We start from the raw sequence: 15,356 nt of genomic DNA on the forward strand, positions 1-15,356 counted from the left end.
AGAGGCAGAATGGCTTTCCTCAAAGTCCCATCCAATGCTTAAATGAGTCTCCCGTGCCCTCACTGTGTGCACCCAGGAACAGTAAGGGGCAGCTAGGCTGATGGGAAATGAAAAAGTCATACAAGAAGTTGGCAGGATTTCTGATAGTCACTCAAGTAATTTAAAAAATTATATTTATGCATGCATGATTAAAATATTGATGACAGAAACCTGGAGAGGGTGTTTGCTGTCTTCTGATTAGTTACTATGAGCTGGGAATGCTCCTCTGAGTGATTAAAAAATACCTACCAAGTTCAAGGGTGAACCTTTGTGTTTAGCGCTTTGATAATTCACAAACAGGACTGTGAGAAGAACTCCAAATTGATCAGTGGGCTTGGAGGCAATGAAGCTACCGGAGGAGAGTTTCCTAAATACACTCATACTACGCAAGAGTCCACACAGCTCCAGTTGGGCGTGAGGGGCCAGTACCTGGTGATGGATTACGATCCTAAGGACACAAGAGTCCAGCTCACAGAGGCAAGTGGAGCTAAGGCTAATAAATCAAAGGAACCCTCAAAAAAGTTGCGGAGCCCATTTCCCCTGCCTGGGAGAACCACACATCCTCCTGTGCCTTCAAGGAGTCAGAATTAGAAAAAAAGACTTGGGGTTCCACTACTCTCTATCTGAGCCAGATCAAACACCCCAGGGGAAGACGTCAGGAAATGCCCCAAGGGAGTGACAGTTGATATTAGCTGAGTGGGTGAAAGAGCTCAGAGAGAGAGATGGAAACATTTAGGTTTTTTTCAACGGTGAACTTAACCCAAGAGTCTTCAGTATTTACACAGACTCGGGGCAGAGTCTTGCTCTTCCATGGCATGACCACGAGGTGGCCTCCATCCTTAATTGGGTCCCCAAGGCATGAGCTATAGAGGGACAGATTTTTAGAAAAAGTTCTTTGTACCCGTAGGCTTCGCCCTGACAAGGAGTTCACGCAAGCAAGGAGTTCAAATCTTCAAAGCGTTAATCAACTTGGCACTTTTAAAAATTTACAGAAGGGGCTAAATTTTAAAATGACAGCTTCTCCTTGGATACCTCTGCCTTCAAAGTTTGCAAACCATGCCAAAAGTAGGCTAGAGGGGTCTTGAGTAAGATGTAATGCTTGCGCCTTCCTTAATGCACCTTGTAATTTGCACGCATGCCACGACACCTTATTTATTTTCTTATTAATGGGTCTGAGTGTGTTTAACACCACAAGCCATAAATTGCAGAGCAGTGGATTAGATGGGGTGCTCTTTATTTTCCTGCCTATTGTCAGAAAGAGATGTGGGGCATGAGATGCTCCCCCCCACCACACTGGCTTTCTCTCTAGCCACCCCTCTTAGCCTCTTATCCAGGAACCAGCCCCCTTGCCTCCATTTGATGAAGGTGGGGGAGAACAAGAAGACATAACCTAGCTTCTCACTGGTAAGCTTGCCTATTGAGCAGCTCTGTTATTGAGATTAATAAGCTGCCAGTTTCCAAGGAAGACTAACAAAACAGCAAAATTAAAGTGCACCGCGACGTGAAATGCTGCTGGTGGCCAGGCGGGATCATGATGTCAAAAAGGCAAGGTAAAGCTATAAAATAAGGCCGAGCTTGAAAGGCTAACCTAAAGGTCTCATTAATTTCCATGTTGCCTCTGATGAGAATTTAGAGGGGCGTAATGTTTAGCAATATGGAGAATCAAGCCGCCTATTGATTTGAAAAGCGCTCCAATGCATTTGCTTCACTCGGAATGAATTCTACTTTTAAACCTTACTTGAAAACATTAGGGGGAAAAAAGGAGGAAAAAAAGCAAACAGGTTACCTTGGTTTAATATTCTCAAGATCAAGCTTGTCAGTGACGCTGTCAGAAAATGAGTCCTTTGGTAGAAAAATCCATCTGAAAACGAGTTTGGAATAGTCTTTGGACTCAGCATGGTAGGGATGCTTCAACAGTCTTTCTGCTTCTCTGTGAAAACCTTATTTACGAAAAAGGCTTGCATCCCAGTTCCTAAATCTGCACAACTAACAAAACACCCAAATTAGGCCAGGATGACTTTGTCCTGAAGACAAGTAATGTGATTTTTCTGGTCCTAGAGTTAGACTAGACTCCTTGAATGCTGCTTACCAAGCTCAGTGTATGCAGCTCTCCATCAGAGCCCTTGCCTTGGCTTCCTGCTAAAAGGATAACAGTGATGCTCCCAGGCTGACCAAGCGAACAGCCAGGGTACCTGTAGCCCTGTGGCTGCTTCCTACCCAAGCGGAATTAAAAACATTAAAAATTGTGGAGCTAGCACACAGAGCATACAGCCGTCCTTGGAACTGGGCTTTCCTGCAGCCGATGTTGCTGCCACCACCATGCAGGGAGCTTCAAGTTCCCCATGCCAAGTTGTCAGTAATTCCTGGTGTTGACAAAATCATAAAGATCTCTTAGGTGGCTTGGTAGAAAGGGAGTCAAGACAAATGACCCTCCAGGAGAGTTTTATTAGAAGAGATGCAATAGCATCAAGCCACCGGCAGCCATTATGAGGCCCCGAAAAGGAGAGACAGACCCTTACGTTCCAAAGGACAAAGAGGATTAGTGACTTATCTTAGTGCCTGGAGTCACAAGCAGAAGGCACCAGATAAAAGTAAAGTAGAAATTCAAAGTAGTCTTGGGCCTGGGTACCAGAGGAGGCTGGGCTTGCAGCTGCAATGGGGACGGGAACTCTACTCTTGGTAAGAGTTGTGAGGCCACAGAATGTGTTGCTTATCAGCTCTTCTGGGAGGTAGAGAAACCTAATACCTTGAGGTGCTGCAAAGAGCACCTTACATTACACCCAGCTTATGATTTTGACAACCACTCAGTCTATATCCAATAATACCCAAAGATATGATGTCACTCATAATGCATCAATTTCACCATCTCCATGGATAAGGTAAATTAATTTCCTCTTTTCTATCAGGATAAGTATTCCCCCACCTTATCTAGTTCTAAAAATCATGGTGGTTAAGAACATGGCATTTGGAGTCAGGTGCATATAAGTTCAAATCCCAGCTTTGCCATTTGCTGTTGGGTGATGGATAACTTAATATCCTGAGTTTTGGATCTCATTAATTCAATTATCATCCACTCATTCAATCCAACAGTATCTCTATGTAACCCAGAATGGCCTCAGGCTTGTGACCCTCCTGCATTGCTCCCTCCAATGCTCCCCTAATTTCAAATAAGGAATAGTAACTGATCCCTTAGGAACAGCTTAGGGGATTAAATGGCATATGTGGAAAGCAAAAGATATCTGAATAAGAAAAGTTGTTATTCAAGACCTCTATATGATACTGTAGAATACATTTAACATAATTTCCACAGTTTCTTTTAAAAGAGGGGAAAAGAATAGTTACCATGAGCTATGAATACACCAGTCTAGGTGGTATTTGTAAATGGATGATTTTCTGTCATTGAAAGTTCCAAGCGGTTGACCAGTAGTATTAATATCTGCTCACGAACTTCTGCATTCTGCCAGAAAATGTCTTCCTTATTGAGGAATGACAGTCATGGTGCACAGAGCTCCTAAGTCAGAACACTGACTCCTAGCCCTCATTTGTGCCCATGAGCAAGTGCTAATCACTGATTCCACCGGGAAATCCTCCTCCCACCTCCAGCCTTCACTGGTGGGTGGGGATGGGGGTAGGGTGGGGTAGGGGTGGGAGATGGGGATGAGGCATTAAGCAAAGCCACTGATTGGCTTTCCCCTTAACAATGGCTGTTTCCTCCCAATTGAACCTGTAGTCCAGGACCACATCTTTTGATTTTATTCTCTTACTTAAATTGCCCCAGTGGCTTTTCATTTTGCTTTGGGTGAACATCCCAAGTCTTTGTCATAGTCCAAAGCCCTGTTCATCATGTCCTTGCCTAGCTTTCTAGCCTGTTTTCTTTCCCTAACACTGTAGTGCTCTCTGCCAACTCCTTTCCTCTCCTCGCTGTCTCTTTCCTTCTCTCTTCCTGTCTCCGCATCTCTCCCTCTCCTGTGTGTGTGTGTGGGGGAGGGGGCGGCGGGGCAGAGGATAGCCTCATCTCTCTACCTTGTTTTGGGACACAGTTTTCTTTCACCGCTGTGTAAAATGGGTTAGCTGGCTCATGAGCATCTGGAGATTATCTTGTCTCCACCTCCCATTTTCCCATAGGCATGCTGGGATTACAGATGCTTGTCTGGCTTGTTGGTGGGTTCTGGGGATCAGGTTGTATGGATTGCACAGGTAATGCTTTTAACCACTAAGCCAATCTCCCTAGCCCTGGAACTCTCTTTAAGCCTTACTGATACCCATTTGCCATGGGTCTGACTTCTCTATACCTCTCATGGCACCTACTTGCCACTTTCACTATGGGAGAGACATTTGTTTATTTGTTTGTTGGTGCTCTGTTCTATCCTGTCTAGCATTTCTGTAAGGGCAAGGATTGCTCTCTCTCTCTCTCTCTCTCTCTCTCTCTCTCTCTCTCTCTCTCTCTCTCTCTCTCTGTGTGTGTGTGTGTGAGCTCTCAGTGGCTGACACATAGTAGGCAATTCTCATAGACATTTCTAGAATGAATAATGGATGGACATCTTGAAAAGCAATTTGCAAACTTGTTTATAACTTGATGATGTGGATGATTAAAATCAGGGTTTCCAGAGTTTCCAAATCTGGGAAGCTTTGCCCTGCTTAGGGATTCTCCTCGGTCACCTGCTATGCAGACAGATTTGGAGAAGCCTGTCTCAGCAAAACACAGAGGGGAAGTTGGATTCTGTCACTGAGATACTGCTACTGTTTTAGACAAGAGAAGCTGACTTCTGACACTTCCCAAGAAGCTGCCGAGTAGGAAGATTCTTGACCTTGGCCCTCTCTGCAGAGAAGGAATAGACAGGTGATCGGAGATGGCAGGCAGGAAGCATGTGGGGACTTGATTCTATACTGGAGGAAGATGGAGGGTGGTGATTTATTGGGCAGGCTGCTTGCACCGAGGCCCTCTGTTATGTGCTTAGAGTTTGTGGGCTATATAATGGCTCATGGCATTGGGGGTATGCTCCAGTTGGTAGAATGCTTGCCTATTATAGCTCATATATAAACTGCCTTCAATAGTAGAAATTTACATGCTGTCCTCTAATGGAATTAACATTTACATAGAGTGCTCTTCACATGATTTCTATGTGCTCAGTGACTCAGCTCGACAGCTTTCCTTACTTTTGTTGCTGTGTGTGTGTGTGTGTGTGTGTGTGTGTGTGTGTGTGTGTGTGTGTGTGTGTAATCTAATAGTTGATGTTGGGTATTTTCCTCAGTTACTCTCTACCTCATTTTTTGAGATAGAGTCCTTCCCTGAACCAGGGGTTCATGAATATGGGTAGACCAGTTGGTCATTGAGTTTCTGTCTGTCTCTGTTTCTTCAGTGCCAGAATTACAAGCACATGTTGCCAGGCTTGCCTCTTACATGAACTCAGGCCTTTAGGTTTGCATAGCAAGCCCTTTATTGACTGACCCATCTCCCTAGCCCTGGTTCTGTTTTCTATGTCTTATATTTCTATGGCTCCATAGTCAGCACTTTCAATTCTATATGTTGTAAGACAAACTAAAAAAAATCATATGGTTCAAAGAAGACTTTCCAGACCTCTTTAAGCCTGGTAGGGACATCAACATACAAAGCTGAGAGGCAAGGACCTGTCCCCACTGGTTTAAAAGAAACACTGGGATTTGGCTGAGCATCTCTGGGGATGGCAGGATGCCTGTTCATTACCTCCAAAGTATGGAGCTCATTCATCACTCCTAGAAATTGGAACGAATGCAGGGGAAGTCATGAAGCTGTTGGTAAATTTCCATTCCATGTTCTCAATTAGTGACTATCTCACAATGAGCCTCCAGAACATCTTACCTTTAATGGTTAGGACACGATTAACTGAGTCTTATTTAGTATTAAAGAGGCATGGTGATTCTTGTGTGGCATCATATCCCTTCAAAGAACTCCCACACCTGCTATCATACTCCCATGGATAAGAAGATGATGCTTCCTAAATCTCAATGTTTTAGCATTTGATTGAGTGAGTTTGTTTTGTTTACAGTCATTAATGACAATATAAAAAGTGGTGGTCATGGGAACAAATAATACACAATTGGGCTTAGATTTTCTCTATTTTTCTACTTGGTAGACTGTTGGAGTCCATTTTTAGGTTTCCTCATGGCTTTACCCAGCAGGTCTGCATAAAAAGGATGATTGGACCACGGGCCTGAGTTACAGGTGTCTGAGATGGTCTGCACTTGGCTGTGCTGGGGGGAGGTCTTTTGCTCCACCCCTTGGCATTTCTTTAAATACCCTAGAGCAGAGACAGTCAGGGCCCGATGGATTAGGGTCCAGGCCCTCTCGAGGCTATCCTGTATTTTCTATCTCTTTCTCTCCCCATCTATCTTTCTAACAAATATTTCCTGCTGCTCCTACTCAAGAGTACTCTGGGGAAATGTGGGGGTGGGGAATGGTCCCCCGACAGTAGACCCTTACTTATCTCGTGGCTTTTAAGCTGTGAAATTTTTGTGACAATCACTGTGACTTTCATACTTCCCATTACTATGTGTAGTGTACTTTCTATTTATTTGTCTAACCCCTCCTTTGGGTTGTGTGAGACCTTAGAGAGGAGTGTGCACAATTTACTCATGACCCACTCAGTATCTACCATTGTTCTTTGGAATCAGAACCTATCTGATAACAAGAGAGAAAATTAACATTGTTTTAAAAAGAGTAATAGGTCTGTTTCTTTTTAAAAATTTCCTTTCCCTTCTGCTTTCCTTTTTTAAGGTTGGGCTAGAGAAACCGTAGTTATATTGAAATTATATGCTACACCGATTCATGTTATTTGCTTAATTTTATTTGGTGAGTGTGTGTGTGTGTGTGTGTGTGTGTGTGTGTGTGTGTGTGTGTGTGCATGCAGTTGTGAGTAGATGTCAGATGTTGATGTTGGGTATTTTCCTTAACTGCTCTCCACCTTAGCTTTTGAGATCTGGGATTCATTGTCAACTAGGCTGGCTGGTCAATGAGTTTCAAGGTCTTCCCGCCTCCTCCCATAACCCACCCCCAGTGCTGGGGTTGTAGATATGTGCTACTATGCCTGGCTTTTTACATGAACACGGGGGATTCAAACTCAGGCCCCCAGGCTTGTGCAGTAGCACTGTACCAACGGAGCCATCTCTCAGTCCTTGCTTATTTGCTTCAGTGCTAAGGATTGAACTCAGAGCCCTGCATGTATAAGGTTAGTCTTCAATCACTGAGCTACACTCCCCTTCCAGAACATCATAGGTTCCCGAAGAGCTGTGGATTAATGCTAAAGTTGTCATGTGCAAGTCCACTGTACATTCAAGTTCTTGGTGCTCAGATCTGTGAAGACTGACTTGGGCTTGATTTTGGGGAGTCTCCCCAGTCCCAGGCCTGACATTCTCAATCTCCAATCCTTGCATCTTGAACAAAGTGAGCAAAGAACATCCAGACGCTGCTCTCCCTTGTCTTTTCTCTCCGATAGACTTCAAGGTTTTGGAGATCCTGTCTGTGTGCCGAGTTTGCCTTTTCCAAGAACATCACTGAAGACTCCAAGCCCTTGGAGAAATGCTACTTGTAAAAGTGCTCTGCAGAAGCACTCTAGAGAGCAGGTGCTGAGAGTTTACCTTAAGACGGTGGTGAGTGACCCACTGCTTTTGTGGGTCCCTTGGACCATGTGCTCAGCAAGGGGACATTTTCTTATAATTGATTCTTGACAACAAGTCTCCCGGGAAACCAACCGATTTCATCAACAGCTAGGGGACATATTTATATGTATCCTTTTAAATATTTTTATTTTATTGTTTTATGTGTATGGCTGTTTTATGTGCAGGAATATCTGTGTACCACATACATGCCTTTATATATGTTCTTATGACCAAGGGGAGACTACTTTTCAGTAACAGACTGATGGATCTGGCCCTGTAAATTGGACAATCTAGTGCAAAAGAAACAGGTTTATGGCTGTTCACCCAGACAGACATCTCCCTCCCTTACTGTGTGGGGATCATGAGGGCTCTACACAGGTTCCCTCATAATTTATCGTCTCTGTGAAATCACAGACCTATTGCAGAAATGTTCCTTTACATCTAGACTCTGCATCTTTGAAGAAGAAATAGTAATCATCCTTTTAGACCTTGCTGGATCACTTTCTGACTCCACTGAGATAATGCTTAAATGTATTAATGCACATAGAAAATATATATTAGTGTAACCATGAAGTGCACAACAGAAGCTTAATACCAATGGCAACCAGGCAGTCACACACCTCCCCCTTTTCTCTTTCATTTCTTTCTACCCAGAAACTGTTTGCCATATATAATCATCTACTAACATAAAAAGAGGCTGATAACAAACTCTAGAGTGGTTTGTAAACGCAAGGAGGAAAAACAAAATCTCATCTAGCTTGGTTGACCAGTAGCTTCTGCCATGGCTATTAGGATTATTGCATTAGTATAGATGTTAATCATCATCTATTCTGTATAATCCATAGATATAATTTTTACTGCCTTGACAACTTTTATGCTCTAGAGATTAGGGTTGAAGACATAGATGAAAACAATGTGTTAATTGTCAGAAAATAAAATTACAATTTAGTGTGAGTACAGTAGCAAGGGTGTACCATCTACTAATGCTCATGATCTTACTTTTTAAACTTTAAAGACATCATAGATGAGCAACAACTCCGAATGTCACAGCTTTCTAAATTGCTTCCAGCTGTGTGCGGAAAAGCCACCGGCCATTACCATAAATGCTGCTGATTGTTTCTCTTCCTCAAACCTAAGTTATTAAAGTTTCATACTGACCGGAGACCTTTCTGAAGGGCCCATACAAATGGGTGCCTTCGCTGCTCCTTCAGATAAGCAAACAACTGGAAGACACAAACCAAGGAGGCATGTGGGGATGGAACCCCAGGGCTCTGCAGTAGCAGACCAGTCTACTCGTGGCCTTCCCTGTCAATTGTCTTGTCTATCACACTGTGTCTCCAGGATTGTCCGTAAGCCTACTGAGGAGTGCACAGTTCTTAGAAGCCCAGAAGTCAAAGTGGAGAAAGGACCGAAGCACAGAAAACTCAAACAGAGCCACACCTGGGGATGATTTCCAGATTCTTCCCGCCCAACCCAAGCATCTTCCCGTTTTGCTGTTTGTTTTTTCCCCCACATCCCTGTTTGCCTCAGAGCCATCAAGCTGTTAGTGTGTACTGGAGGGAGTAAAGTAGGCCAGCAGGTTGGATGAAATATAAATTAAAATTAGACTTCTGTCAGTCTGGAATCGGGGATTGTTTTCAAGTTCTCCCCAAACACTTAATTTCAAATGAGTCTTCATTTATTTCTTCAAGAAAGGCCAAATGCATAATTTATCAGCAGCATTCAGTCAATATACCCTTATAAGCATGTTTCCCATGAGCCTTTGAGTAAAAATATGTTATGCTAATTCTATTAGTTGGGTACACAAGAGCTGTCTAAGAAAGTAAACAAGCATTAAAGGGAGACACATGTGAACAAAGAAATACTGATCAACCTACTGTCCAGGGTCAAATTACCAAGGGATAAGGAGGCGTCAGACTTGTCTCCTTATGCTGGCAATGTCTCTCCAACCAGAACTCAGAGCCGCCACCCAGAGCCACGTGATTCAGGGGACTTAGAGTAGGGGACAGGTACTTACCGAGTCTCCAGTGGCACGTTGCTGTTTAGCACCCAGCTGTCCTGAAGCTGAACGGACTCTGGTGTGGTGGCCAGGTCGTTGGGTGCTGGAGCTGGCGCGTGGATTTGGCTCCGCCGATTGGTCAGTGAGTTCCTGTTGAGGGAGTTGGCAGACGAGTGGTGATGGGACAACGTGTGGTTATGAGGGGGCGGCAGAGGGGGCCTCAGAGTTGACTGGCTGTGGTGGTTCGGCGGGCCTGGAAGAGAGGAAGGAGAAAGAGCCATCAGCACCTGAAGATTCCAGACTCAGGAGCTCTGCCCCTGGGAGGTGGGGTTTGCAGCCCAAGTCCCCATGTCCACAGTGACTGCAAACCACAAACCCGAGGTTACGGGTGGGGCTTCATAGAACACCCCGGGTTATTAGTCACAAACAAATACTGTGCTTTGATTTGTGCTTGTCGATATGCATCAATATAATTGGCTTAGAGAGCAAGGAGGGTCGAGGCTAGAAAAGCTGACTAGATAAGGGATGGATAGTCACTGGAATTATATCTGATAATTTCAATGGAAGGGACAATGTGCTCAAGGCTGATTCTGGCTGTGACACGTTTTTATCCCATTTCCTGGTAAAATGTAAAGGCCTAGGTTCTCCAAAACAAACATGAAACAAAGCCAGCTCTTCTTGTAGGAGTAGAAGGTACAATAATGGTTACAAGAGGCCGTACAGGTGGGGGACAGAGAGAATTTGGCCATCGGGCACAGGCAGTTACAAAGGAAGACCAAGCTCTGGGGTTCTGCTGCACAGTAGAGCAATTGCAGTCAACAATTGAGTATATTTCCCACTCCAGGATGGTCTGTTGAATGCGTCATCACAGAGAAGTGCTGTTTCTTTCAGGTGGCAGGTATGCTAACTACCTGGATTTGAATATCACACAGTGTACTGAAACATCACATTGTATCCCATAAATGTGCACAATTACAGTGTGTCAATCAAACACGGTTACTGGGCCAGGGAGTTGGCTCAGTGGGTGAAGCACTTGCTGTGTAAGCATAAGGCTCTAGGTCTGGATTCCCAGAACGCATGCAAAGGCAGACAGACACTAGAGTGCCCAGCTACACCATAGCCCTTCTACGGTGAGATGGGAGGCGGTGAGAAGAGAATTCCCAGAAACTCGCGGGGCAGCTAGCCTAGCAGAGATAGTGGGAAACATCCAAAGACACACACACACACACACACACACACACGAGAGAGAGAGAGAGAGAGAGAGAGAGAGAGAGAGAGAGAGAGAGAGAGAGAGAGAGAGAGAGAACAAGGCCTTGCATTTAAACCGTGGTACTGACTAGGTAGAAAAGTAAAGCATTCCAGTTGTGGACAGGATTGAACTGGAGTGGGTAGGAAGTGTTCTTCAGAGGCTCCAGGTCAGTGTGACCATGGCTTAAGGCAAACATGTCTCTTAGCTGGGTAGGGGACACTGAAGATCTGCACTTTTGGATGAAGTTTCCTGGGTTTTTAAGAAGTTGACAACTCAAAATAAATAAATGCATGACTAGGTATTAAAAACATATACGTGCTCGCATATACTTATTTTTAAACACGAGAGTCTGCCAGCTCTGACTGCTAGGTTGATAGCGGCTTTCCACTAAGATGAGTCCTGAGGACAGAGTCCGCAAAGGGTTAAGGGAGATATTTTGAAATCACGATCCTGGCTCCAAATCACATCCCATCTTTCAAATACTGGCATCCTCTATCCTTGCAGGGAAAATGCTCACACAAGAGCTCTGCCTCTGCAAAGGTCTCTGTGTTAATGTCTCTTACTCAGGATAGCCCTGCCCGGAGTTTTCGTAGCAACCGGTTCTCCATCGGCACAATGCAGTATTTTAAATGCAACGAAAGCAAGAGGGTTTACTCTGCGATGTAAGCCTGTAATTTCCTTTTAATAGACGCTGAAACATGACTTTTAATTTGTGTCCTTTGAGGAAGTCTATTTTTTTGAAGCCTCCAGTCAGTGTTGGCAGCTCACCAGGTGACTGCTGAGCCTTGTCATTTTGGCCCCTGCCAACTTTGAAAATCCCCAGCCCCTGCCGTCCTGGCTCTAAGAAGTTGGCTCAAGTCATTTAAACAAGCAATTTGACACAAATTTCAACTACTTGTCTCCTTATGTGGCCAGGCTACATCTCCAAAAGGTATAATCTACATTCTGGGGTTCCTGTGAAGCATTCCGAGGGAAAGACAACATGTCAAAAAGAGACTAGGTTTGGAGTCCTTGTCACCAGCGAAAACAAAAAGGAGAAGAAGAGAGGAACACTGTTCCTTGAAGTTAGTATCTCTGGGTTGAAATTACTCGGGGAATTTTTTTTCCCTAATGTTCAGGAAAAAAAAGACAACTAAAGCTAAAACCCAGTGGGAAATGCCAAGGTACGGTTGTATAGATTTTAAATCGTGTCCTCCAAATGAACCTGTAATTCATGTTTTACATTAGGCAGTGGTGACACTTTAAATACATCTTTGGTGGAGTTTCATAGCTGTAGCAGGCTATTACATATGCTGGTATTGTTGTCTGACTAGGAATGTATTATTATATAGTTATTTAGCATTTGTCTGTCTCCTATTAGTGGGGAGAGGTGGGAAAGGGGCAAAATGATGTAATAATGATCTCTCAGAGGTACTCTCCAAGCCCCTCCCACAGGGTTAATGAATTCTCATGCCTTTCTCTCCCCCCTCTCAACTCCCACCCAAGTGGTATCATTATTCCCCATTAGTTAGGCAATTAAGAGACTTGCCTGGGGAAGATGAGGTGAGTCAGTGTACAAGTGAGAATCCACACTCCCTGCTCCGAGCCCTAACTTTCTATCTTCCTCTGCCCCCAGCTCCCACCCCCCAGCACTCTGGACCACACACTCTCTCCAAGTACAAAGAGGCCAAGTGAGGAATTTAATTCCCTGAATGAGTTCCCAGACCTTCCTGCTTCCTGTCTGTTCACCCCAGCAAAGCTTCTCTTGCCCATTCCAGCTGTGTGGCCTTTGCTTCATTGGCCATTTGTGTTGGGAGTGGGTGGAATTCCTGCGGTTGTGTGTATGTACGTGTGTAAGGTCTCCAGGGGGCAATGCCTGGGGCAAGTCAAGAATGAGTTTGGCTGCTATGTGGTGTGTTTCAAATACACTGGGCAGTGAGCATCCACATTAATTGGAAGAGAGGTCAAGAGTCTCTATCCAGTTCACCTGAAAAGAAGGCTTAGAACATTCTGGAAAAAAAAAAAAACAGAAATAAGAGTAGGGAAAGCTGAAAGAACACCCAGTTCTTCATCCACTCTACCCTCCTATGAAGCAATATGCTATTTCACTGCAAACAGATCATGGACAACAATGAAAACATAACTTATCAGGCACCTCACTAAAGAAAAAGTTCTTGTTACTGATGCTCACTTCCACAATGCTGACTGTAGTTGCTCACTGTATCATCTATCCAGTGGCCATATTTTCAGCTAGGTGCACAAGATTGAAAGATGTGATACTACACAGTGTGGTTATGCTACCACCAGGGAACAGAGAAGGAGGAGAGAATGGGTGGGGTGGGCATTTAGTTGGAGGGTAAGAGAGAATAATCTAAAGAATTAGATCCAAGGGTTGAGCCTGCTGCTTTCTAGTTGCAGAAATGGGAGCATCCTACCACTACCATTTAATCCTCAGCTTTACTCATGTGCCCAAAGGTGGAAAATAGCCATGATGACCCACTAAGATCACTGTGGATGTGACAAAGGATGAGGGCATTGAACATGCTACTCCCATGGCCTGCCAATCTACAAACTCTTGTGTAGAGAACACTGGTTCTAACAGGGTTGAAAGACCATGGATAAGACAAATTGTAGGTCATAAGGAGCATGGACCTGAGCATTTAAAGCCACCCAGGCATCAGCTATGCTGGTCAATGATCCCAGGTCAGTTACCTTCAATGCAAATACTATGAAATTTCAACTGTGTTGTAGTGTTCTAGATTTCCGAAACAAACCTCAGAGTCAAAACGAATGTGTCTTCTGTCACAACAACAGCCAGAAGTGCATGCTCTCAGTGGTTTCTCGAGTGTGCCATCAACCCGAGCTATCATCTAATACAGCAATGGCCTTTGCTGTCACAGCCACTTGTTTCTGATTCCTCATTCTGCTGTTCTGGTGACTCTCAGTTTGACCTGGGCACCTTGTGATCGTTGTGGCAAATGTCCCTCTAATGTGGCCACTGATGATCCCAGGCACCTTGTGCAGTCACCAGCTTTCATCATGGACATTCTGAGATTTGCTACTTGGGAAGGTTTTCCATTTGCTAAGATTTAAACAATGGCTGTCAACATGTTTTACGGCTTTCCATGATACTCAAGTACACGAGAAGCCCTTCTCTAAAGTGCTGGGCAGCTCCACTCTATGATGAAACAGAAATGAAGAAGTCAGCCTTGTGGAAGAACCTTGATGGCCACGTGTAAATTACAGACATTTAGTGGGTTAGCTTGTCGTGCAAGCTATTATTGATGTCTCTCCTATAACATGAATGCCAGATTACACAATAATGAAATTAAAATACAAATAACTATATCACATTAGTGCTTATAGAGTAGCAGGCTACTGAGTATGGCCTTAGTGGGCAAAAGGCAACTGTTTTGAAGCTTTGTGCTGACTAGTTACATGACACCTGATGAACTTAAGCTGAGATCCTGGAAGGTCCAGCCTGGGCTACATAGCAAGACTCTATCTCAAAAATAGATTCTTCTTCTTCTTCTTCTTTTTTTTTCCGAGACAGGGTTTCTCTGTGTAGTTTTGCACCTTTCCTGGAGCTCACTTGGTAGCCCAAGCTGGCCTCGAACTCACAGCAATCCGCCTGGCTCTGCCTCCCGAGTGCTGGGATTAAAGGCGTGCGCCACCACCGCCCGGCTTCTTCTTCTTCATCAACAACAATGAGAACTAGAAGTTATTTTTAGGTTCTGAATGACCCTTCACCATAGGAAAAAGGAATTGTTGTATTGGGTCTTTATCAGGAACTAAAGAAACTGAGTGCTGTAGAAAAACTAAGTGAATTTTCAGGAACGATGCTTCCCATATGTGTAAACACTGGCTTGTGGATGCGTGTTGCTGTGCTCTGTGACAGCATAGCCTGTGCTGCTGTGGTTTAGACATTTCATGGGACACTTGTCCCTGGTTGATTCTGACACACATACCAGCCCTGCACTTTGTCCTAAGTGCCTCAGGGTTGACTCAGGAGGAGAAAGCAGTCCTTTGAGTTCTGTTGGTTCCAGCATACATCTGTAGACTGAGGTCTTGGCACATCTGTTCCCTCATTTGTTGACTTTGTCAAGGTTGCCCAAACACATGTGGAGGCAAGCAGCAACCCACACTTCAGATAACATAAAGGAAGCCTTTTTTAAGGTTAGCTAAACTAAGGAAGTAAATGGTTAATGATTGGCTATTGTTACTGTACTCGGCTTAGATAAACAGTTGAGGAAGGCCTTTAGGCTGGGCCAGTTCTTGGCCAGGGAGAGGTTATGGAAGTGTGGGAGGGCAGGGACCAATGAAGACAGTCTTGTCTTGCCTTGTAGTAGGTACCAATTTTTCTTGGTGATTAAAAAGGATGATAAAGTACATGTGAAGAAAAAAATAGGGAAATAGGGGCCTGCCTACCTGCTGATAATCACTCACTGTAGTGCT

At 44.3% G+C, this 15,356-nt stretch overlaps 1 protein-coding gene across 15 annotated transcripts in view; it reads right to left on the reverse strand.

Annotated features, from left to right (window-relative positions):
- Positions 1 to 15,356, reverse strand: part of Tenm2 (teneurin transmembrane protein 2) — a 1,247,217-nt gene that overhangs the window by 289,089 nt on the left and 942,772 nt on the right. For all 15 annotated transcript variants that reach the window (XM_016005141.3, XM_076578176.1, XM_076578168.1 and 12 more), the window contains one exon: positions 9,692 to 9,926. In XM_016005141.3, the coding sequence (XP_015860627.1) occupies positions 9,692 to 9,926 (235 nt within the window). The remainder of the gene's footprint in view (positions 1 to 9,691; positions 9,927 to 15,356) is intronic.

Source organism: Peromyscus maniculatus, chromosome 8, assembly GCF_049852395.1.
Source record: "Peromyscus maniculatus bairdii isolate BWxNUB_F1_BW_parent chromosome 8, HU_Pman_BW_mat_3.1, whole genome shotgun sequence".
Taxonomy (NCBI): domain Eukaryota; kingdom Metazoa; phylum Chordata; class Mammalia; order Rodentia; family Cricetidae; genus Peromyscus; species Peromyscus maniculatus.